At 32.7% G+C, this 24,853-nt stretch overlaps 3 protein-coding genes across 8 annotated transcripts; all 3 read left to right on the top strand.

Annotated features, from left to right (window-relative positions):
• The first annotated feature begins 675 nt into the window (after window positions 1-675).
• On the top strand, window positions 676-9,327 carry LOC105172164 (uncharacterized). 4 transcript variants are annotated; one of them, XR_016067974.1, is made up of 4 exons: window positions 676-1,269; window positions 5,458-5,577; window positions 5,885-8,761; window positions 8,974-9,327. XR_016067974.1 is itself a non-coding variant. In XM_088886140.1 (4 exons), the coding sequence occupies exons 2-4, from the start codon at window positions 5,547-5,549 to the stop codon at window positions 6,499-6,501; spliced, it is 555 nt and encodes a 184-aa protein (XP_088742266.1). In that variant the 5' UTR covers window positions 676-1,269; window positions 5,458-5,546; the 3' UTR covers window positions 6,502-9,327. The 4 variants fall into 4 exon arrangements, 2 of the variants coding, with proteins under 2 accessions (XP_088742266.1, XP_020552821.1); XM_088886140.1 differs by having other exon boundaries at window positions 5,885-5,955; window positions 6,049-9,327; XR_016067975.1 differs by having other exon boundaries at window positions 677-1,269; window positions 5,885-5,955; window positions 6,090-9,327.
• Window positions 9,328-13,820: 4,493 nt separating this feature from the next.
• On the top strand, window positions 13,821-17,278 carry LOC105172165 (two-component response regulator ARR14-like). Of its 2 annotated transcripts, none has more exons than XM_011093521.2 (6): window positions 13,821-14,064; window positions 14,763-14,912; window positions 15,048-15,467; window positions 15,850-15,926; window positions 16,326-16,847; window positions 16,938-17,278. In XM_011093521.2, the coding sequence occupies exons 1-6, from the start codon at window positions 13,956-13,958 to the stop codon at window positions 17,028-17,030; spliced, it is 1,371 nt and encodes a 456-aa protein (XP_011091823.1). In that variant the 5' UTR covers window positions 13,821-13,955; the 3' UTR covers window positions 17,031-17,278. The 2 variants fall into 2 exon arrangements, with proteins under 2 accessions (XP_011091823.1, XP_011091822.1); XM_011093520.3 differs by having other exon boundaries at window positions 16,920-17,278.
• Window positions 17,279-17,840: 562 nt separating this feature from the next.
• LOC105172166 (two-component response regulator ORR26-like) lies at window positions 17,841-22,128 on the top strand. 2 transcript variants are annotated; one of them, XM_088885726.1, is made up of 6 exons: window positions 17,841-18,039; window positions 18,899-19,048; window positions 19,700-20,065; window positions 20,747-20,823; window positions 21,258-21,737; window positions 21,819-22,128. In XM_088885726.1, the coding sequence occupies exons 1-6, from the start codon at window positions 17,883-17,885 to the stop codon at window positions 21,906-21,908; spliced, it is 1,320 nt and encodes a 439-aa protein (XP_088741852.1). In that variant the 5' UTR covers window positions 17,841-17,882; the 3' UTR covers window positions 21,909-22,128. The 2 variants fall into 2 exon arrangements, with proteins under 2 accessions (XP_088741852.1, XP_011091824.1); XM_011093522.2 differs by having other exon boundaries at window positions 19,691-20,065.
• Window positions 22,129-24,853: the final 2,725 nt, after the last annotated feature.

Genomic DNA, 24,853 nt, shown 5'->3' with positions numbered 1-24,853 from the left:
TGGAAGTACATCACATTATGGCAGGACGACGTTTCACAGTTTAATGAATCTTCCACTTATTTGATGGGTTGGCTAAGAGATTATTTATTGTTAATCTGATCTCCAGTGGACCTCTCTATAGGGTTCAAACCCAAATAAAGTTCTGACCATCTATCAGAGAAAAAAGAACAAACCAATCTTGTAGGATTCTTAAGAAATATCTTCAATTTCCTTTGGAAATCATCTGCTTCTCATGTTTCGTGAATAGCCAGGACATTGAGGAATATCCAGAAACAATGATTTTTTTTTTATGGTACAAAAAGATTATTTTTCCTTTATTTATATTTTTAAAAATAAAAAAGTGGGTTATTCAAATTTTGTTATTTTTTTTTTAAATATAAGGTATAATGTGTGTTTTTGTGTTTCAACCTAGTCATTTAAATTTAATATTGCATTCTATTAAAATGTTGTGATATTTCAAAAATGCACTCAAATAAATATGTAGAATTAATCTGCTTTTATTTTAATAAACATTTTATTTTTTTTTTCTTTTGATAGCTTCAAGAACAAAATTATTTATTTATGATATGTTTTTCTTTTACAATAAAATTCAGACAATAAATTCAATTAACTCATTTTTTATTTTACGTAATAGTCGATCCTACTCGACCCGATAACTTAATATTTAACTACCCTTATCCCTAACCCTAATTCATTTGGCATCATTCTCTCTTCTCCCTCTCCTTGGCTGCGACAGGCTCCTTGGGTTCTTCTCCTCCATACTCTGATTTCCCCCATTCTTGCTTTCAATGGTTTTGGAAACTTCTTCCACCGCCTTATCTCCTTCCCCTCTTATATTTCCACCTTCTATTTAAGCTTCCTTGATATGAAATTAGAAGAATAACTCACCTACGAGAAAAATCTAAAAGCTTGCTAATAACTCTGTGATTTTTTACTTTTGTGACTGATATTATTCTCTATGAACAAAACCTTGGTGATCTCTTGCTGGGAATTTTGAGCAACCGTGAGTAAGATTGCTGGCCTTTGGTGGCCGTGTGCTTGCCTTTCCGGACCTCAGCTTCCTGAGCCTTTATTCCTTTATTTTATTCTGTTTTTGTATTTGTTTTTCTTTATTCTTGTATTATTTTTGTAAATCGGTTTGTATATTGTAAGATTTAAAAAACCACTATGTCCGTAATGCTGGTTAGGGCAAGTTTATGGGCTATTGCTGAAGGAATTAACTCCCAATAGTGATAAGAGAGCCTTAAGGTTCTGATTTCTCTAGTGGCGGTAATATTTTTAAACCCCTTCTTTTATTTTTCTGCAAAATATTATACTGCCCATTTTTTTTTTTCTGTTCTTCAAAGAAAATATATTCTGCTGTGAAAATTTGTCTATCGATTAATATTGCTATATTCTGTTGTGATATTTTCTGTCGATAATATTGCTATAATTTGGAATTATTTTGCTTGGTGTGAAATTTTTGTTATTATTCTGCTTAGTGCATTTTTTATTGTTATTAAAACCAATACCCGATCTCCCTATCAATAACTCACCTAGCTGGATCCTTGAGGTCGACGGGTATCTGGTTGAGCTTGGCTTGGGATCCCCTTATTATTTTTTAATATTTTCTTAAAATCTGTTAATACTCCTGTTATATATTCTCTGTTAAATGGCTGGTTACAATTTGCAAACCTTCGATGGAAAATCTCATTTTACAATTTGGCAACAAAAAAATGAAAAGAAATTTTGATTCAACAAAAAGTATTTAAATCCATTGATGGAAAATATATTGATAATGTTTCAGAAAATAAAAAGCTTAAAAATGATGAATTTGTTTATTCCTATATTATTCTAAATTTATCTTATACTGTATTAAGAAAGGTAGGTAAACAAGACTCTGCAAAAGACTTATAGAATAAATTAGAAGAGCTTTATACAGAAACTTCATTACCTAGTAAATTGTTTCTACTTGAAAAATTCTTCCGTCATAAGCTAGATTTATCTAAAAATATAGAAAAAAATTAGCATATTTTACTAAATTAATTCAAGATATAAAGCTAACTGGTGATAAGAATATGGATGACTATACTCCTATTTTTTTATTAAATGCAATTCCCGGAGCTTATAGTGATGTTAAGGTAGCAATAAAATATGGTAGAGACAATGAAGTTTAGATACAGTAATTAATGGTTTGAAAAGCAAAGAAATATATTTAAAAACTAATAAAAATTGTCAGTCTCAAACGAAGTTAATTTTGTTAGAGGAAGAATTAAAAATCGAAATTCGATCTATAAATACAGAAGAAATGGAAAAAAGTAGAAGTAGGGAGTAAAAGTAGATCTAAATCTAGAATTAGAGAAGAAAAAACTAGAGATGATAAAATAGATGTTACAATTGTGGGGGCACTTTATAAAAGATTGTAAGAAATCTAAAAGAGATAATAGGAATAATAATAACAAAGAAGGTGCTAATATTGTAACTGATGAAAGTAATGAAGTTTATATGCTTTATGATGAAAAATCGTCTGTAAAAATAAATGAATGGCTTATTGATTCTGGTTGTACATTTCACATGAGTCCTTTTAAGGAAATCTTTATCAATTATAAATTTAGAAATTTGGGCATTGTGTCCATGGCAAATGAAAAATAATTTGAAATTAAAGGTCTTGGTGACATTTGTATGATCTTTGAAAACAATTATAAGTTAACCTTAAAAGATGTTAAACATGTCCCTGACTTGTGCCACAATTTAATTTCATGTGGTGCACTAGAAGAAGAAGGGTTAGAAGGTATATAGAGAAAGGCAATAATGAAAATTATGAAAGGGTCTCTCTCTATTTTTAAAGCTAAAAGAAAGAGAAATTATATATTTGCTCTGTAAAGTAAGAATATTTTGCTGCTACTGCATCTGAAAATAGTAAAACCAACTTATGGTATAAAGGATTAGGTCACATAATTGCGAAAGATCTTGAAATGCTACATAAAAATGATTTTTTATCTGATAAAATTGAAAAATTAGATTTTTATGATGATTGTGTCTTAGGAAAACAACACAAGGTTCATATTCCTACATCAACTTACCCAAATCCCTCATCTTAATGAAGTATTCTTGATTATGTGCATGCTGATGTTTGGGGACCTGCAAATATTGGTACTCAAAGTGGGAATAAATATTTCTTGTCTATTATTGATAATTTCTCAACAAAAGTCTTTGTTTTCTTAATGAAACAAAAATATGAAGTTTTTGAGAAATATAAAAATTGGAAAACCTTAGTAGAAATCAAACAGGCAAGAAATTAAAGGTATTAAGAACTGATAATGGTTTGGAGTTTTGTAATCAATAATTTATTGATTTATGTAATGAATTTGGAATCAAAAGGCATAAAACCACCCCCTGTACCCCTCAGCAGAATGGTGTGCCTGAAAGAATGAATAGGACTTTATTAAATAAAATTAGATGCATGCTTATTAGTTCTGGCTTGTCAAATCTTTCTGGGGTGAAGTTGTTCTGACTGCTGCTTATTTAATAAATAGATTTCCTTCTGTTTCCTTACTAGGAAAAATTCCTAAATGTCGTTGGTCTGATAAACCTGTTGATTTTTCCAACTTACGGATTTTTGGATGTTGTGCATTTTCTTTACAACTTGGTGATAAACTTGAACCACACTTCCAAAAATGTATTTTCTTTGGTTATCCAGAGGTGTTAAAGGTTATAGATTATGGCTAAGAAATCAACCTGCATTTAAAGTTATAATAAGCAGAGAAGTAACTTTGAATGAATTAGAAATGCCACGTCTTACTAATACATCTAGGGCTTCTAAAGACATAGATATAGAATCCATCTTTAATAAGGTGGAGGTTCCTTTAGAGGATAACCAACAAGGGGAAGAAAATAGGGAAGAAAATCAATAGATTAATGAAAATCATAATGAACCTATAGTTTACAAAACTATCAACTCGCTAGGGATAGAGAAAGAAGAGAACGTACTCTCCCTCTAGACTAAAAGATTTTCTTCTTGTTTTAAATGCTACTGAAAATTTTGAACCTAATACCTATAAAGAAGCAGTTAAACAAGAAAATAACTCAATAAGGTTTAAAGCTAGATTGATTGCTAAAGGTTTTACTCGAAAAGAAGGTTTAGACTATACTGAATTTTTTTTCTCCTGTTGTTAAATACACCACCTGTTAGAATTATTCTTGCTCTTGTTGCTCAATTTGATTGGGAATTGAAACAAATGGATGTAAAAAACTACTTTTTGCATAAAAATTTAGAAGAAACTATTTATATGCATCAACCGTGTGGTTTTACAGATAAACAAAAACCTGATCATGTGTGTTTGCTTAAAAAATCCTTATATGGTCTAAGACAATCACCTAGGCAATGGAACAAAAAATTTGATGAGCTTATAGAGTCTTTACATTTTTATAGAGGTCCTTATGACCATTGCTTGTATTACAAGTATGATCAATCTGTTCCTATATTCCCTATTTTTTTTATGTAGATCACATGTTAATGCCAGTCCTAGTTTAAAATTATCAAGGATTTGCAAAGTAACTTGTGCAAAAATTTTAAAATGAAAAATCTAGGTGATGCTAAGAAAATTTTAGGAATGTCTATTAATAGAAATGGAAATGATTCAACAATTTTCCTAAATCAAGAATCTTATGTCCACCTCTAAACCCACCTCTATTCCCTTAGTTGCGTACTTTCAGTTAATTAAAGAACAACATCCTATGTCTAAAACTAATAAAAAGAAAATGGAAAAAGTTTCCTACTCAAATGCAATTGGCTCTGTTATGTTCTTGATGGTTAGTACTAGGCCTGACATTGCTTATGTTGTAAGTTGCTTGAGTAGGTTTATGTTTAATGTTGGTTTACCTCATTGTGATGTTCTTAAGTGGCTACTTAGATACTTGAATGGGTCTATGGATTATGGGATAAGATTTTCAAAATGTAATCACGATGTTAAATTAATTGGATACGTGAACTCTAATTATGCTAATAATAGAGATAACAAAAAATCAACAACTTCATATGTATTCACCTTATGTGCTTCATGCATAAGCTGAAAATCCCAACTCCACCATATTATTGCATTATCTACTATTGAGGCTGAATATATTGCCACTACAGAAGCCTTTAAAGAAGCAATTTGGTTAAAAGGTTTATTAGATGTAATAGGTTTCTTAAAAGAAAAAGTAACAGTATTTTCTGATAGTTATATCTGGAATTCAGCTTTGTAAAAACCCAGTCTTTCATGATAGAACAAAGTATATTGATGTTAGATACCATTTTATAAGAGATATAGTTGGAAAAAAAATAATTAACTTAGAAAAGATAAGAACCGACTTAAACCCTAAGATGTTGGAACAAAATGTTTACTTTTTGAAAAATCCAAAACTTGTCTTCAAATACTAAACTTAAGATAAGATTTTTAACCCATATTTGTACTCGTATATTTCTTTGTTTTGCAGGTACCTTACAGGCAACCATTAGCTATGATCATAGCCGGGATCCGGCCTTGGGCCTGATTCCCTTTATAGATCCTGGTCCAAGGTGGATAATGTTAAAAATTGTGTCCCATGACCGTTATGGTAAGCCAAAGCCCATCAGGCCCTTTTCTACTTCTACCGTCTACTTAAACCTCCTTGATCAGAAATTAGAAAAACAACTTACCTACGAGAAAAACCTAAAAACTTGCTAAGATCTCTGTGATTTCTTACCTTTGTGGTTGATATTGTTCTCTGTGAACAAAACTTTGGTGGTCCCATGGTGGGAATTTTGAGCAATCGTGAGTAAAGTTGTCGGCCTTTGTGGCCGTGTCATTTGCCATGCATTTGAAGCTCTTATGTTCAGTGATGATAATGTAGCATATAGCTCACGGGGTCCTAATTATTGCAGCTCCATTCTGGGTGCCGATGATTAGTGCAGCAGTCTGGAATGTGCAGGGCCTGAACCTCCGAGATCATCAGGTATCGGTCATTGATCTTGTTTATGAATATCGGTTGCATTTAGTGGGTTTATTGGAAACTAGAGTTGCTGCTAATACTGTCTCTAGAATCCAGTTAAATATGTTGCCTCGTTGGAATTGGTTTATTGATTATAGTGGTCCCAGCAATCGTATATGGGTTGCTTGCGATGATGATTGGCAAGGTTTGGATGTGGTTGATGTTGGCTCTCAACATATTCAATGTTGTGTTCTTACTAGAAATTTGAATCATCATGTGTTACTTACAATTGCGTATGGAGCCAATGAGTTGGGTTTGCAAAGAGAATTTTGGCAGGATCTTGGCCATCTTGCGCATGTTATTGATGACTCCCCTTGGCTTGTGGGTGGTGATTTCAATATTGTACTTGATATGAGTGAAATGTGCGTCACTTCTGGGGACATCTGTGTTGCTATGGAGGAATTTCGAACATGCCTACATGACACGAGCCTACTCTGCTTGCCGATGCAAGGGGAGCGTTTCACATGGCACAACTGTAGTAGTGATGCGAAGCCTTTGGAAGCGACTTGATCAATTTCTCATTAATGAAGGTGGTTGGCGCACTAGTCGGCTACGCATTATATAGACCACTCTCCACTGGTCATGTGTAGTGATGATGACTCCACTAATGTGAGTTTGGTTCCTTTTGCTAATTTTTTAGCCTTGTCTTCGGCATTCACCCCTTCTGTGTGGCGTGTGTGGTGTAATCACATTGTGGGCACTGCTATGTATGCTGTTACCTGTAAGCTGAAGGCGCTCAAGCCTATCTTTCGCTAGCAAAGGAGGAATAAGGGTGATCTTGCAGCTAATGTTCATATGACTAAGGGATTTCTTGACAAAGCGCAGTCCTGTTACAATTAGACCGGCATAATTCACTCCTCATCCAGTTGGAGCACTGCTGCAAATTGATTCTATTGTTGGCTACGCGGTTGGAGCAAAGCATGCTGCAGCAACGTGCGAAGATGGCCTAGAAGAAGGGTGGTGACCAATGCTCTCGTGTCTTCTTTTAGAAGGTGGCAGCTCGACGGTCTGCAAAATGGATCTTCCAAATTGTGAACTGTGATGGTACTTTGTTGACAGAGCACATGGAAGTCAAGGATGAATTTGTCGCTTATTTTTAGCGATTATTAGGAAGAGATCGACGGTCGAGGTATATTGACTTACAGTACCTACGACAGTGGGTGCGTCATATCTTGACACCCGAGGAAGCACATGACTTAATACGGCCGATCACCCCGACTTAGGTTAAAATGGTTGTATTTGACATTGCTGAGTATAAAGCTCTAGAACCTGATGGCTATACTTCTGGTTTCTTCAAAGCCGCTTGGTCAATGGTGGGTCCAGAGGTCACTCAAGCCACTTTGGATTTCTTTTGCACCAGTAAACTTCTCAAACAGGTGAATGCTACTCTCCTGGCACTTATCCCTAAGGTACACAACCCTTCCACAGTGGCCGAGTTTCGGCCAATTTCTTGTTGTAATGTACTATATAAGGTGATTACGAAAATTATAGTACAACGGTTGCGTATGGTGTTGGATGATTTGGTTAGTCCACGCAAAATGCTTTTGTTCCAGGCCGATCGATTAGTGATAATATATTATTGGCACAAGAGCTATTTACAGGTTATAAACAGCAATGGCTTCCGCCATGATGTGCTTTGAAGGTAGACTTGCGATATGATACGGTGGAAGGAGATTTGTTATTGGCAGCCATGCGCTTATTTGGATTCCCGGGAACGTTCATTGGGTGGATTGAGGAGTATATTACCACGCCATCCTACTCAGTCTGTCTTATTGGGGTAGCTCATGGGTTCTTTCGTGGTGCGAGAGGATTGCGACAGGGTGACCCCATGTCCCTAGTATTTATTTGTTCTTGCTATGGAGGTGCTTCGGATGCTTTTACAACAACTCATTGACCAAGATGGCGGGTTCTCCTTCCACTGGAGATGTAATAAGATCGGTTTTTTCCAACTTTGCTTTGCTGATGATTTGCTTTTATTTTGTAGGGCGGATGAGCCGTCATTTGTGTTTTTAAGAAGAGACTTGATTCGTTTGCATCACTATCCGGATTGTGTGTCAATCCTAAAAAAAACCATCTCATCATTTCAAAATCGGCTCATGGCATTTAAGATTGGCTGCTTGAATTGCTATCATTTAGTGAGGGCCATCTACCTCTCCGTACCTTGTACTTCCACTCCTTGCCTCTCGTATTTCGATTAGGGACTGCGATCCTCTTCTATAGAAGATTGATAGTCGCATAAGAGGATGGGAAGGGATGCGACTCACCTTCGCCGGCAGGTTACAACTTATTTAATCTGTTTTATTGTCCTATCTCACCTATTGGGCATCGACATTTATTTTGCCAAAAACAGTGCTCAAGGATATTGGGAAGCGTCTGTCTTCTTTTCTTTGGAAAGACACTATTGGTACGGGTTACCCAAAGTTGCTTGGAAAACCATTTGCAGATCCGTGGATGAGGGTAGGTTCGGGTTGAGAGATGTTCTTGCTCTGAATCAAGCTTTAATGTGCAAATATTTATGGAAGATTATTACGAGGCAACGTGACTCCATCTGGGTTGATTCGATATTCCATACTCCACTTGTCAATGAAACTATTTGGACAGTTAGTGACAACAAGGGCTTAGGGGGTTGGCGTCAGGTCTTTGCTCTTAGCTAGCCTATGCTCCCAAACATCGATTTTCAGCCATGAGAAGACCGTATAGTAGGCGATTAGAAGGGGGCATATTCACAATGGCCTCTATGTATCACCTCTTCCGTCCCCATGGACCCAAGGTAGCTAGCTTGGTATTCACTATTCTTGGGTCCTTTCAAAATTCCCTGCAATCAATTTATATTATGGTTAGCCGTTTTTGGGAAACTTTCTACACTTGACAAACTTTGGCTATCCCACACTGGAGGGGCATGTGTCTTATGCCAAGACCGATCACTTGATACCCATGTTCACTTATTCTTTCGCTGCAGTTATGCTCGTCAGTGCCTTGCAGGTATCTGGAGGATAGTACGGTTCCAATGGCCCGCTCGATCTTGGGCTACTGATGTGGAGTGGATGTCGATCAAGTGGAGGGGGAGCACGTCGTCAACGCATCATTTCGGGCATTAACGGCTTCCTTCGTTTATCACCTATGGCAAGAGTAGAACCAATGAATCTTTCAGCACACCAACCACTCTTGTTCCACACTTGTGAAAATTATAGTTGATGAGATTAGGCTTGCTATAGTTAGTCACACTCTCCTCTCAGCTATTAGTACACGAGGACTTTATAAACTATGGAGGATCCCTTAATTTGAAGGGACTTCTAATGCTTGAACCATGTTATACTATTATTTTTCATTATGCAATTTATCGTTACCAGAAAAAAATACATATATATATAATATGCACAAATTCAATTACATCAAAACTACACGTATTTACACACATTTGGGGTGTGATTAAACAAGTACGAAAATTTTTATTTTAAATTATTGTTAATTTATATAATTACATTATTCGATTAGTCCATTCATTAAATATAATTTATATTGTCTGATATAGTGTTTAACTGAAAAATTTTATGAGTTGGACTGTTTAAATTGGTGATTAATTAAATTTCACATTAAAATTAAGAATGTTCGTTGATTAAATTACTTGATTAGATTTAATCACTACTATAAATAATTTTACTCAATTTTATTAGACCTATTAACCAAGTACATAATAATATGTACTGGTGTTTTATTATAGTAACGAAGAATTAATAGAAAATTTAAAAAAAATATTCAAAAATTATATTAGAAAGTTGTATTTGGAAACATTATATTTATTCAAAAGAATTATGAGATTTTTTAGATAAGTTAGTCTATAATTGTTATGAAGAACGATAGCTACAAGAAAATGATGGCTTTAATGAAATAGATTCTTATGAGATAATTGATAAATTATATATATTTTTAGGAAGCCTAGATTGTCTAGTTATTCAGAGGAATCGGAACAATTATCTATATTTCTATAGAAATAAAATATTAAAAGATTGTTGGAAACTGTGCGAATAATATTAATATTCTATTTAAAAATTACGATATTTTTTATATATTGATTGTATAAATTATAACTGGTTGTAGGATATGAGGATAAATTAGAGGATTGAACAACTCCTTATCTGCTGATTAAATCGCTATAAAATCGAGGTAAATGAATGATTAGTATCATCTATATGTATGTCTCTTTTATCTTGATATTACGTTTATCGTAAGTTTATGATTTGTGTTGCTAATAATCTATGAGAAGAGTATGATTGTTGATAGTTTAAGGTGAATAATTAATTGGAGGAAGCAAGGTAAATAATTAGTATTATCTATATATGTTTCACTTTCGTGTGATACTACTTTTATGTAAGTCTTGATTCGTGCAGCAACTAGTTTATATAGAATTATATAATTGGTTGAGGATTTAGTTTGAATGTTTATCTTGTTAAAGTGAAATAAGAAAATGCATTGAGATATTACATTTATTGAGTGATGTGTTGTTGGTGCCTGTAAATGAAAATGTATTGATATGTGGTTTTACATTACTAGTTGCTTACAAGAACGGTAATATGTTGAAATGAGGGAGTGATGAAAATTGAATATAACTATGATATTTTACCCCTTTATATTGGTGAATAGTCTATGTGGCAAAATGAAATCAAAAGAGCTATGATGTGATATTAAAAGAGCTATGATGCGATGCGAAAAGAGCTTTGATATGAATTAAAAAAACTATGATATGAAACGAGATTGAGGAGCCTGTGTGGCATGTCAAGGAGATTGAGTTGGTGGAGAAAAAATAATTATATTACCTTCTAATAAGCAGACTAGGAAAAGAAGAGTTTAATTGATTGCTTTGTGATGAGTTGACTGCGTATGAAATAAAGTTAATCTTATTGAAATTAAAGTTACTATATTCTTGATTGCTCATTTTGTCTTGTTTGAAACTATATTTGATGTACATATATTGGTGATGCTGGTTATTTACTTACTGAGCTGCAAGCTTATTCCTTTGTTAATATTTTTCAGGTATAAATCTTTACTTGCCGAGGACTGGGTCCAAACCTTGCATTTCAATCAGGTCGGGCCAGTATGTAATTCTTTCCTCACTCGTCAATATTAATAGATATCATCTTTTGGGGTTGTATAAAAAAAAAGAATGAGGATGGCATGTTAACCAACTATTAATAGTTCCATTATGTAGTATTTGATACACATATGTATAATCTCGTGGATGAGATGATAAATTTGCTCGTGGTGAGGGGAAATAACATGTATATATATACTCTATAGGGACAAGATTATGTGTATAATTATATGTATAAATAGGATATTTACTTTAAATATGATGTTTAGGGGATATATAGTTATAGTGCCTTTAGAGGGCACTGCATAATAGAAAATAAAGGTACGTAATAGTATTATAATTCAGAGTAAATTACATTTTGTTATCTAAACTATACCCATTTTTATATTTTATCATCTAAACTGTTTTTTTTTTTGTGCCAACTTACCATCTCAACTTTGTGAAATTTATATTTTTTTCATATATGACAATTTTTTATCATTTTTTCTCTCAAAAAAACATCACATACACTGTATATATGATATTTAAAGGCAATGTATAGATAAAATATCACATGTTCAGTGCATGTGATCTTTTCCCAGCCAAAAAATTCTACCTAAAAAGTTCATACACGACAAAACATAAATTTTACAAAGTTGATATGGTAAGTTTACACAAAAAAAAAATAAACAATAAAGTACAAAAATAAAAATAATTCAGATGAAAAAATATAATTTACCCTTTAATTTATAAAATGATTTGAAATAACTTTTAGAATAAAATTTTTAAATTCAAATAATCTTATTAATAAAAAGATGACCAAAATCTTTAGACAATAATTCTAGAGATTTTCATTTATAGTTATCCACAAATCACTTTCAAATGATTGTTGGAAAAAAGAATATTATAGTTAATATTCATCTAATATGTACTTTAAAATTTATTTTAGATATGACTATTGATGCATGTGAGATATTTAAAGTGAGAGAGAAATGATATTACAATTTTAAATATTCTGGTCTATGGTAAGTGGAAATGTATGAGAAATAAACTTTTAAGAAATACTTTTAGATATGCTAAACATTATTATAGTGTTTGGATTCATTTTTTTTTTTTGAGTATTTTATTGTATTTTGTGGAGATAGAGAGAAAAAACAAAGATAAATAAGTATATGTTAGAGATAGTATATATGTTTGGATTAATTTTTAGAGATAATTTAAAATAAGTATTGTATGTTTAATGTTATGTTTTGGGAGACAAAAATTACTGTTCATTGTCAAATCATGTCTTTTTTATATATATTTATGTATATGTGCGTGTATATATATACATGTATGTATTTATGATAAAACAGTTAAAAACACCCAAATAAGGTATTACTGTATAATGACAAATATTGAGTATGTTTTAACTCATTCCGGAGGTAACTTGAAAATAAAAACAAACACAGTGTACGAGTTTTAAAGATGATTTACATTAAAGAAAAATTTGCCATCCGAACTATAATTGTTTTTACACTTTGACATCTATATTTTTTTTGTGTCAATTTACCATCTCAACTTTACAAAATTTTGCACTTTGCTATTTATAACTGTTTTCCAACCAAATTTTTTATTGAAAAAAATCACATGCAGTGCACATGTGATATATAAAGATGATATGATGTGATATTTTTCATATATGCACAACATGTGATGTTTTTCCAACAGAAAGATAAAAAAAAATGGTCATATATGCAAAGTGCAAATTTCGTAAAATTGAGATGGTAAGTTGACATAAGAAAAAGTTTTGATGACAAAGTGTAACAATAGGCATAATTCGAATGACAAAATATAATTTACCCTATAATTTATGTACAGTAACTTTAACTTGCACGAAATATACATAATTTAGTAGTGTGAATCTGTGGTTTTCTTAATCTTATTACATAGAATATATATCTCATTAAATGCTAGTTTGAAACAAATTTGAATGGAAGAAATTGCTCTAATATACTTTTATCTTATGTTAATCATATTACATTAACAAGGACCAAATGTGTAAATCTTATTTCTAGAATTAGGTAGTGTTGAAAATCAAGTCAATGTAGTTCTCCTCGATTCATAATGTTCCTCTACTTTTTCAAATTCAAGAAAATAAAAAAAAAAGTTAGTTTCTCAATTAATACCTCATATTATATATAATTATATATATATATATATATTTAAATCTAGAAATAATTGTACAAGCAATGACTTAAAAATACCATTTAAAGATGAAGTAGACTAAAATGTAGATATTTTACTTATACCGTGAAATGTAATACATTGATTTTATTTTGAGTATCAATTCATGATTTATAATGAAATTTGAAAGTGTCATTTCATATACTAAAAACACAATATATTATTGGGTAAGCAATAATTGGTAGCTTATTCTATAAAACATATATTGTAATAACCCTAGCAAAATATAAGTTTGATGAATAGGCTTTTATTTTATATGTAAATTTTATTTGTCTTATTTACATAAAAATTCTTCATATTTCACATGATATATTATGTTACTTACTAAATAATTGAGATTTTACCCCAAGATTAGTCAACTTGAACAATCACAAAAGCGAGATCGTAAAGACGACTAGAGTTTAATGCTAGCGTTACGAGTTGAATTCACCGTCAAAAAGTTAAAAGAAAAATTTAATAAGGAAAAATAAATCATCGAAATCTGAATGAAAGCACGGTGTATATATACCCGTCCTACATTTGATGATTTCCATCAACAATTTTTCACAAAATGCATTAGTCTTTCATGTTTCCGTCTTCTTTCTAGTAGTCGTTTAGAGTTTGGCTTCCTTCTTATGCAAATAAGTGCGAACCTATATTGTAACTGAACCATCAGACGTTCGAAGCAACAATGTCGATGGCGCAAAGCATGACGTGCAGGATTCATGTGTTACTTGTTGACCATGATATTAATCATCACGGTCCGGCTATAGAAATATTGCAGTACTTCTCTTATAAAGGTATACGAAACTCATATTTACACCGCAAAGTATAAGTAAGACTTCATTTTCTTCTTTTAAGTTTTAATTCATTTAGATTAAGTTTTAATTGAACTTTGTTCTACGTATGTTATTGATTAAGTACATTTTATGTTTTCACAAAAAAAAAAAAAGGCTCGATTAAATACTTTTTATATATTTGTGTTAGTGCTATATATATCAGAGTAAGCTAAAATTGATAAAGATTATTATTCTTTAATTTAAAGTACTTTTATCCTTCTATTGTTTCAACTATATTTTATTTTGCACTTATTTTATTTATAATGCTCCTTTTCTTATTATACTTGGACTCGGCGTTTTCAGATAAACAAGAATTCGGATTCTATGTTCCTAAAATTGTATTTTACTTTTTTTTTTTCATAAAATCATGTGAAGCATAATGATATTGAAAATGTTCTTTATGATGTTTAGTTTGGAAAAATGCAAACAACTCCCTTGTGATATAATGCACAAATTATCTCCCTACGGAGAAAAAATAGGAATTTTCCTCTCTTTGTTTTAAAATACAGCAATGTGCCCCTCAATGTTTTAAAACGAAGCAATTTAACCCCTTTTTTATGGAGAGTAATTTGCTCATTTTTAATGTCACAAAAATGTAAATTACATCAAACCCTGTTAGTTGTTTATTGACACAGTTTTTTTTATATGTTTTTGTGCAGTGACTATAGTCAAGCTTGCCTCCGTGGCTTTATCAATCCTATCGAGAGGAAACCCTAGATTTGATCTTTTGATGGAAAATATTAACTCACCGGACTTATGTGGATTCAAACTTCTACAAGAGGCCGTTAACATGGATTTGCCAGTTGTACGTGAGTATCACATGCCATTTATCCTTTCTAAACTCTTATTTTTCTGTAAAGCGATTTTCAAATTGATTTACCCTTATATTTTTATTAGGTCATGTACTTATGGCATTTGTTTTGCTTGCTTAATGTTTAACAAAGTGTTGTTAGATGAGGATGACATCGTGTTAACAAAGAGGGCATTAGAAGGTGGAGCATTTCTATGTATCAAAAAGCCACTTACCATAGAGACCGCAAAGTACCTATGGCAACATGTGCTAAGGGAGAAAGTGCGTAAAGTGAAAGAAAACGAACGATTCAAAGAGTTTGTGATGCATAATAAATTGCACGATGAATTTGGCGAAGAAGATCCTATGAGAGGCTATATAAATGACTATATGAATTCAGACGAGAACTACGTATCAAACAAAAAAGTGAGATATACGAAAATTGCCAATGAAGATGAAGAAACCAGTCCCCAACATCGCGATGTTGCTAAGTTCAGAAAGAAGGTTTGGACTGAATGGACTCAGGAACTTCATGAAAAATTTATGGATGCTGTCAGAATGCTTGGAGAAGGAAGTATGTGTTTTCTTAATTTATTTGCAGGGTTTAGTTCAATTTACACCCTGTGATATCACAAATGAGCAAATTACCCCTATGAAAAAAAACAGCAATGTACTTCCTTATATTTCTTAAAATGAAGCAATTTACTCCCTTATCTAAGGATGTTAAATTGCTGCATTTTAAAAAATATAGAGAGGTAAATTGGTACTTATTTTCCATAAGGGGGTAATTATCACAGGGGGTTGCTTGCATTTTTTCCTTTATTCACAAACAATTCAAATAATAGTAGTCAAGTTTTTGCATGCTCTTAAGTTTTAGATTTTTCATATGCTCACATATATAAATGCCTAGAAATAATAATATTTCTTGAATGGATATATTCTTGTGTTTTGAATAGGATGCTATCCAAGGGAGATCCTTGAGCTGATGAATGTACCTGGACTTACCAGAATGCAAGTGGCAAGTCATCTTCAGGTTTGTCTATTTCATTCTGAGCATAGCCGTTTGAGTTCTACCATCTGAATTGATTGGAAAATATGATAATAGATTTTGTTACCAAATATATAATTTAATATTATTATTAATTTATTTTTTTTCAATCGTTTAGTATTGCTTAATTATTTAATAATATTTACCGTATAACTTATTTATACAAGTGAGTTAAAATCTACGAGTTGACAAGTAAGAAGTATAAATTCATGTATTCGGCCATATATTTTACGATTTGCTTTCTAGATTGCGCATAATATTTATGATTATTTCTTATAGCATGTTATAATGTTTTGCTATGTGGGATTCTAGAAAAATACTTGCATGCACTTAGTTTGGTAAGAAGCTAGAAATAATATATTTAAGATTCGCTTTTTTTTCCAGAAATGTCGTCGCGGAACTTGGCAATCTCCTGATGAGAGAAAATGTAAAATAGTTATGCCTAAGATGAACTTGCCACAAACTAGCGGTCGAGCTAAACCAAGGAAATTTGGGTCCATGCCCCATATAGGCCAACAAGATCATGACAATATCGCAGACTTTATTTTCTACTCATCGATGGGGAATAAAATGCCAGGAGATAATGGAGAAGGAAATTCTTATGAACGATACAGTAACCGATTTTCTCAGGTTGGTCTTGAGACGTTAAATGTGGCGCAGATTGGGTTAAGTTTAGGCATGGACGACGAGGCGTTCATGTCTAATGAACAATTTGTGTTTGATGCTCAAAGTGTTACACCTAGCATAAACACTTCATTGGACCAAAAGAATACTGCTGAGGACTACTATGAATTTCCAAATATAGACTGCATGATCCAAAATCTATCGGCATCTCAACAAGAACAAAAAGTGGAATCTAGTGGAGGTCAGGACGCGTTTGATCTCAATCCTGTTTACTCTAACCAGGCAAGTTTTCATATGTGCTTACTTACTCTACATTGCCTGCATTAGATAAGTAATAAGTTATCTATTTTTCAGTCTTTCTCTCATTTGCAGGGGCCGGTCTTGGATGCTACAATCACAACTCAGGGGAATGAAGCAGCAATAGCAAATAATGGTGAAACTGAAGACCAGAAAAGAGAGGAATAATGAGATTGATTTATGTTATGATCTTTAATTCAGAGCAAATAATAATGGTTGTCGAGATATAATTGTGTCGATCTAGAAAGCTAAACTTATTTTTACAATAATAGCTATTGTCATAGCTAATAGAATAATATTTAGTTATAATGAAGTAAGCTTGTGATTTATGTCTTATCCATGGAGAACAATGTATACATATATAGTGGTGCATTTTCTATTATTCTTGTGCAAAATATGTAGTCATGATTGTTCAACTGAGAACTATATATGGTGAGACGACGACATCAACGAGGTTCAAATCTAAGCAGAATTGACATAAAAATTTATTATAGAACAAATTCGAAATTGATTAAACTTTTACCTAGTTTATTATAACAATTTTATATAATTTTAATGATTATATATGCACCTATTTATTTCTATTTCTCTTTTATTTCCTAATTATCAAAGTGGGAAGAAAGAAAACATGGTCCATTCTGTCTAGGAAATCTAACATTAGAAGTTGAACAAGCAAACATTCTTAATTAATGCTAATAAGGTTTATGTAATAAAGTGATGATTTTCTCAACATGATTATGCTAACATTTGACTACTTAAGCATTAAAGTGCATAACATTAATGAAAAATGGTTTCTTGTAAGTCAACTTGAAGGGCCATAATTAAAAAGCAAAAAGGATTACTTTAATTTTAATGTTAAACGTTACGAGTTGAAACCAATGTCCAAAAGTTAAAAAGTAAAAATAAAATCACTAAATTTCACAAGAAAAAATGTGTATATAAATGGGCATAGATGCTTGAGAATTGTGGTATTATTACAATTATCATTTTCATTTGATTTTCCGAAATGCTCTAAACATCATGAAAGATTTAGTAGTTCACCACTCTTTTGAAGCTTCACCTATTTCAACAGCTTTTTTGCCAAACATGGCACATAGGATGCATGTGTTGCTTGTTGAGCATGATAGTGAAGATCATGATAAAGCAATAAGCATGTTGCAATACTTCTCTTACAAAGGTACATCAAACTCATATTTGTCTCCCTTCAAGTACACAAGGAAGATGAAGTCAGTATTTGAAAAAAATCGTATTTTTGGTCCCATATGTTCAGATTTTTTTTTTTTTTAATTTAGTCTCATTTGTTACGATTTTCCCATATTACATCCCACAATTTGAAAATTTTCTCAGTTTTAATCCTCATATGCATTTTTTAGCCCGATAATGAACAGAACAATTAGCATTTTCTGTACATTTTCTTATTTTTGGGCGAAAATGAACGTGGAGACTAACATTGAGAAGATTTTTAACTTACTGGATGCAAAGTAAGAAAATTGTAATAGATTGGACTAAAAATGAAACCGACTCAAATATATGGAACCAAAAATACGATTTTCCGTCAGTGTTTTCTTTCATGATCGTCAAATTTTTCGCTTAGATTAAGTTTACATGATGCTTAAACAATTCAAAACACATTGTTAAAGAATCAAAGTGCATTTGTACATATAGGTCTTGAGTTATTATATTTTCATCAATGTCTTTGTTTCCACAATCATATTTTGAATTTAAATATATATTTTGCGCCAGTTTTAATTTTATGATATCTTATCTTTCAAATTATCTTCAGAATTTTTTATATAAATGGAAAATAGTAAATACAATTTGCGAGTACTTTTATTTAAATGAACAAGAGTACCTACATCGATGATTATTTGCTCGATTGTTGCATGTTATCCTATATTGTTATCGATTTGTATTTTTTCACTAAAAAAAACATGATTTTCCGCTACAGTCATAATTAAACCTTAGTAAATATTCTGACCAAAATGTCCATTTTCTTTGTTCTTACACCAGTTAATGATTTTTTGTTTTCCTTGCAGTTACAGCAGTCAAGCTTGCATCAACAGCTGTGTCAATTTTATCAAAAGGAAAGGCTAAATTTGATCTTGTGATGGCAAATATAAACTCACCTGATTTATATGGGTTCCAGCTTTTACAAGATGCTACTAAAATGGATCTGCTTGTGATTTGTAAGTGGTTCTTCACATTGTTTTTTTTTTAGAAATGTTGATTTATTTCTTGTTAGCAAAATGTCTTAGAATTTTATGAAGTTGATGCTTTACATTTAGTGTAAATTACAACGTGTTATCTTGAAATTTGGCGTAAATAAGAATACCCTCTTGTCGTTAGAAAAATTCATAATACTCCCATGATATTTGATAAAATTATGTAATCCTTTCACGGGGCTAACATTATCAACTTTGCCCTCGCTGAAAATAAAATTCATAATACTCCCATAATGTTTTTTTCTTTTTCTAAAAATAGAATTGAGAATTTGTAGAAACAATCGGAAGAGGTGAATGGAAAAACTAAAAAATTGTAAAAATATTATCTACTTATTCCGTAAAAAAATACAGAATTTTTTAAAAAAATAAGTAAAGTTACAATTCACGGTCCACAATGGCATTTTGGTTGGTCCGCCACAAAAAATAAAAACCTAACAGATTGAGTTAATTGTTAAATGATCATTAAAATTAAGAAGTATTAGTAATTATCAAACATCCAGGGGGGTGTTTCTACTTAATTATGCCGAAACTCAGGAAAGCTCGTTATGACTTATCCTCACATTTATTTACTTTTTCAACTTGATTAATTTGTTTATATGAATAAAGTGATGTCAGATGAAGATGATGCTATAACAACCATGCTGGCTTTAGAGCAAGGAGCTCTTTTTTGTACCAAAAAACCATTAACAATGCAGACAGTGAGGTACTTATGGCAGCATGTGATAAGGGAGAAGACAGGTAAAATGAGAGGAGACGAGCGACTTAGAGCGATTGCAGACTGCAACATGGTACAAAACAAACTTGGACAAGATCTTATGTTAAGCAACCAAGATGTTGGGAAAGAACATAAGTCAAAGAAAAAAGTGAAAACAGGAACGGCACAGCATGATTACGCTGCGTTCAAGAAGAAGGTTTGGACTGAATGGACTGAGGAACTTCATGACAAGTTCATGAATGCAGTCTTGCAACTTGGAGAGGGAAGTATGTTCTCTCTTATATAGTGCTTTTACAACATAAATATTTTGAGGTTTTTTTAGGGTAAATCACAAAGGGCTCTCCTAAGGCTTGCCATAATTAGAAATACCCATCGTTATTTGAAAAATTATAAATATCATTCTAAAATTATAAATACCTAGTGAAGGAGTATTTATAATTTTTCAAAAATTATAGAATATTTATAATTTTAAGAGGAGTATTTATAATTTTTCAAAAAACAAGGATCTCAGGGGAGCCCTTTGTAATTTACAAGTCAATATATGGGAAAATCGCATTTTTGGTCCCATATGTTAGAGTTTTTTTTTTTTTTAAATTTCGTCCCATTTTTTACGACTTTCTTACATCGCATCCCATAGTTAGAAATTTTCTTATTTTTAGTCATCACGTGACTTTTCATCCAAAATTAGTGGAGAAGTCATGAGGCTGTTAGTCCAACATGTATTTGAACTAATGGCTTTGTGACTTTTTCGTTAATTCTTGAACGGAAAAGTCTCATAAGGACTGAAATCTAACTTTTGGAATGCAATGCAAAAAAAGCGTACTAAATGGGACTAAATTAAAAATGTGTCTAATTTATTAGATTAAAAATACGATTTTCCCGATATTTACATAGCAAATACATGTCTAGAAAGTTGCAGCTGACATACTTCATTTTGATTGAGATAGGTTGCTATCCAAGAGAGATCCTTGAACTAATGAATGAACCAGGTCTTACCAGAATGCAAGTGGCAAGCCATCTCCAGGTTTGATTTTCAACTGCATGAATGCATGACCTTAATGCAAATTTGATATATCTTTCTAAATTGCATTTGTAGTTCAAGAGTATACTTAAATCATATTTTTAGTCCCATATTTTATAATATTTTTCAATTTAATCCTATTTATTATAATTTTCTCATATTTTGCGTCCCATAAGTTGAAATTTATCTCAAACTTTAGTCCTCACGTCCGTTTTCAGTCCAACAATTAACGGAGCATTATTACTTTCGGTACATTTTTCATCAATTATTGGTCGAAAATGCACGTGAGGATTACCATTGAGAAAATTTTCAAGTTATGGGATGCAATGTGAGAAAATCATAACCCTAATGCGATTTTCCGTTGAAGTACATAATCTTCCAATTGTAAGCAATCAATTATGTTGTTAATGATGTGGAGTTCATTCTACTTTCTACAGAAATGTAGGAATGCAAATCTGCTGCCCTCTGATGATCTGAGAAAACTGAAACCAGCGAATGCAGAAGCAAAACCACCAAAGAACAAAGCTCCAAGGACAAAGAAAGTGAACTTTGGAGCTATGCCTCGCATGAGCAACCACCAGTCCCATCTCCAGGAAAATCACGACAATAATCAACCAGACAGCATCATCGGTCTACCAATTGAAGGGAATATGGCTGGAGATAATTATTACAACCTTGATCAAAACAATGAGACGTTCAACATGGGACAATTTGAGCAGACTTTTTGCATGGATGAGCTGTTTATGGAAGGTGTCCAAAGTGTTACTCCTGCTTCGTCGTACCAGAACGACATCGCTGAGGATGTGTTTGAATTCCCAAACATGGATGTTATGGTTCATGATTTCTCTGGTTTGATAGAAGAATTAGGAATGGATTATGATGCAAGTTTTGAGTCAGTTTTTCTTCACCAAAATGAGGTTGGTCTTTTCATTAATTATAATGTGTTTTTCAGTAACTGCAAGTACTTATATACTAGGTTTTTTTACCTACAAATGCAGGTACCAAGCACTGGTGAGTGGAGTTTTGAGGTGACGAAATCAGGGAATGCTGAAGAGGAAATCGAGGGCCAGACGAGGGAAGAAGAATAATGTCGCAAATGCATGCTTAATTTCTTTCAAAATTAGAGATGGAATAAAGTTAGATTTAATGTTGAAGAAGAAACAGACAGCAGTATGATCATATTTTACTAAGTTGTCCTAATTATATTTGTGATTTTCTAGAATTATTAATTTATAATATTGAATGAATCATAAATATATGTAAGGGTCTTTCGAAAATTATTATCTTATTGATTTTTGAAATTATTAATTTAGACATTCGGGCCAAGTCGGAACTGAGAAAACTTATTATTTTATAGAAGTTATTAATTTATTGAGTATTAATTTATAGAGTTTCTAGTGTAACTTTTCGTACAATTCCAGACACTTGATCCAACAACTGATACCAAAAAGGGCTTTTTCACTTTTGATTCTATTGGTTACGGGATTTTTACTTTTGATTCTGTAACTTTAAAAAAAATAGCACTTTTGGTCCGTGATACCATTTCGTTAGATATTTAACGAAAAAGGCCGCGTGGTCGTTAGTGGATGAGACTAAAAATGCTACTTTTTTAAAATTATGGGATTAATAGTGAAAATCCCGTAACATATGACGAAAAGTGTAACAGCTCTAATAGCCACGTGCTAAGCACTTGGTACGTTCCGTTAAAATATATAACAGAAATGTCATGAAACTGAAGTAAGAATCTCATAATCAATGAGGCCCAAAATGAAAAGACCCTATGTTAACGAAAAATAACATTTCCCCTTCCCATGAGAAGTAATTGAAGAAGGAGTTTTCAGCGTAAATGGCAACAATATATAGATCCCACGATAATTACTGGGAAGGGGATTTTTGACCTATATATGTTAACAACAATCGCTCTCATGGTAGAGACGGCAGGCAAAACGGGGCGCTTGAGCTAATTAATAAGTTCTCGCGTTGCTAATAGCTATAGGTTTTAGTATGACGGTAGATGTTCAGTCTAATATATACATGTCGAATTACAAGTAGAAAAATATAGGGATAAGGATCAGAGGACAACACATATATTGATTTGTTTTAATGTACAAACACAAAGAAGTACGAGTGTAAAATTCAAAATTGGAGAACATCATGACACAAATAAATTTCGTTTATAAGAGAATAATAGAGGTGCCAAAAGATTTATTGCACGATGTGGTTTAATTCCTAAGAAGGATGACAAATATAATTTTTTATACATTTGATAGTTTATTGTAATTTGTTTCTCCACTTGTTACATGGTCTTCTCATTAATTTCAGTATATTTTACTATCAAATGCAACCAAAAAATAATTATTATGAAATGGGATGAATAATTACTCTCTTATTTGATAAGGCCAACAAAATCATTATGAATCTATGTATGCATGTGTCGTCTTGAAACATATATAGGATTGAGAGGAAGCAGAGCCTTCTATATGAAGGTCTCTGGGATATGTATTACCTACCCACACTGATTAGATGAGCTATGGCAGATTTGAATCAAAACGGCAGAATTGTTGCGGAGCAACTAGAGCGCGAGGCACTATACATCCATCCGTCGGAAAACTCAAGTTTGGCGTTATCCTCTTCTCTCTTGGATGGTACAAACTTACTAACTTGGACTCGTGTTGTTTATGTGGCTCTAGGAACAAAAATGAAGCTTGGCTTCATTGACAGCACGTTCCCTAGGCCGGCGATAGGATCAACAAATTTCGGGCAATGGCGTAGAGTAGACCTGATGGTTACATCTTGGTTGTGGAACTCTATTTCAAAGGAGATCGTCGAATCATTTATGTATGTTACTTCTTCGCATGAACTTTGGTTAGAAATACAAGGTCGATATGGTAGGAGTAATGGACCGATGATATATCAAATCCAGCATTCATTGCGCAACTTGATTTGTCCTTAATAGCCTACATAACCAAGCTGAAGAAATACTGGAACGAGCTACTGGTTTTGGCACCTACTCCAAAGTGTACTTGTGGTTGCTGTACGTGTGGAGTGAACAAAGCAATAGAAGAATGAAATGAACATATGCAACTAATGCAGTTCCTTATGGGGTTACACGAGGCTTTTGATAGTGAGAGAAGCCGAGTATTGATGCAAGATCCTTTGCCTACTATGGAACGAGTGTTTTCCATGCTTTTCACAGTAGAAAAACAAAGGCAAATACACACAGAAACAACTGCAACGCCTCAACACATGGCTTGTCAACTCGTATCTAAGGACAGCAGGAGGGATGGAGGTGACAGATTTAAGAATAAAAGGAGACCATATGTAGACAAAAGGAACCTGACTTGTACACATTGTCATAGAACTGAACATGCGATGGATATGGATATGTGTTTTCAAATTCATAGTGTACCGGACTGGTACAAGACTTTGGGCGATAAGAAGAAGAAGGTAGTGAGTGGCAAGACCTTTGCAGCTATTGCAATAGCTGAGAAACCAACATCTGTAGACACCTCGGATACTAAGTAGCTAACTGAAATGATGGCAGATCTCATTAAATTGATGCAGAAGAGAAATACAATAGGAGACCCTATCAGCAATTGTTCCAACTTCACTTGCCATGATGATGTTGAATTCACTGGTAATATTTCTGAACCTTCAGGAATTGACTTGGACTATTGGATTATAGACACTGGAGCTACGAACCATATTTGCGCTAACCTTCAATTATTTCACTCATTCACAACTCCCACACAACCTATACACATACACTTACCAAATGGAACTTATAAACCTGCTACGTATGTTGGCCTAGTTCGTTTAAATGAGCTTGTCACTCTTACTCACGGTTTTTATCTTCCCTCCTTCTCTGTAAAGTTGTTGTCATTCAGTCAACTTTGTCGAGATACTTCCTATATTTTTCATTTCACTGATTCTAAATGTCTCTTGCAGGACCAAGCAAATAAAGCTATTCTATTTGAAGGAAATAGATCCAAGAACTTATACACTATTAGACAAATTTCCTGCAGCATCCCTT

Source organism: Sesamum indicum, linkage group LG10, assembly GCF_026168435.1.
Source record: "Sesamum indicum cultivar Baizhima isolate 11 linkage group LG10, ASM2616843v1, whole genome shotgun sequence".
NCBI classification, from domain to species: Eukaryota; Viridiplantae; Streptophyta; class Magnoliopsida; order Lamiales; family Pedaliaceae; genus Sesamum; species Sesamum indicum.
The sequence above is the reverse complement of the archived record's forward strand: the minus strand, read 5'-3'. Positions and strand labels throughout refer to the sequence as shown.

Coding starts and splice junctions, on each gene's coding strand:
- LOC105172165 (XM_011093520.3), top strand. CDS start 13,956: ATGTCGATGGCGCAAAGCATGACGTGCAGGATTCATGTGTTACTTGTT. Junction 14,065..14,762: donor GCAGTACTTCTCTTATAAAG/GTATACGAAACT, acceptor GTTTTTGTGCAG/TGACTATAGTCAAGCTTGCC. Junction 15,927..16,325: donor AAGTGGCAAGTCATCTTCAG/GTTTGTCTATTT, acceptor TTTTTTTTCCAG/AAATGTCGTCGCGGAACTTG.
- LOC105172166 (XM_011093522.2), top strand. CDS start 17,883: ATGAAAGATTTAGTAGTTCACCACTCTTTTGAAGCTTCACCTATTTCA. Junction 18,040..18,898: donor GCAATACTTCTCTTACAAAG/GTACATCAAACT, acceptor TTTTCCTTGCAG/TTACAGCAGTCAAGCTTGCA. Junction 21,738..21,818: donor TTTTTCTTCACCAAAATGAG/GTTGGTCTTTTC, acceptor CTACAAATGCAG/GTACCAAGCACTGGTGAGTG.
- LOC105172164 (XM_020697162.2), top strand. CDS start 5,547: ATGTTAAAAATTGTGTCCCATGACCGTTATG. Junction 5,578..5,884: donor TGTGTCCCATGACCGTTATG/GTAAGCCAAAGC, acceptor TAATTATTGCAG/CTCCATTCTGGGTGCCGATG.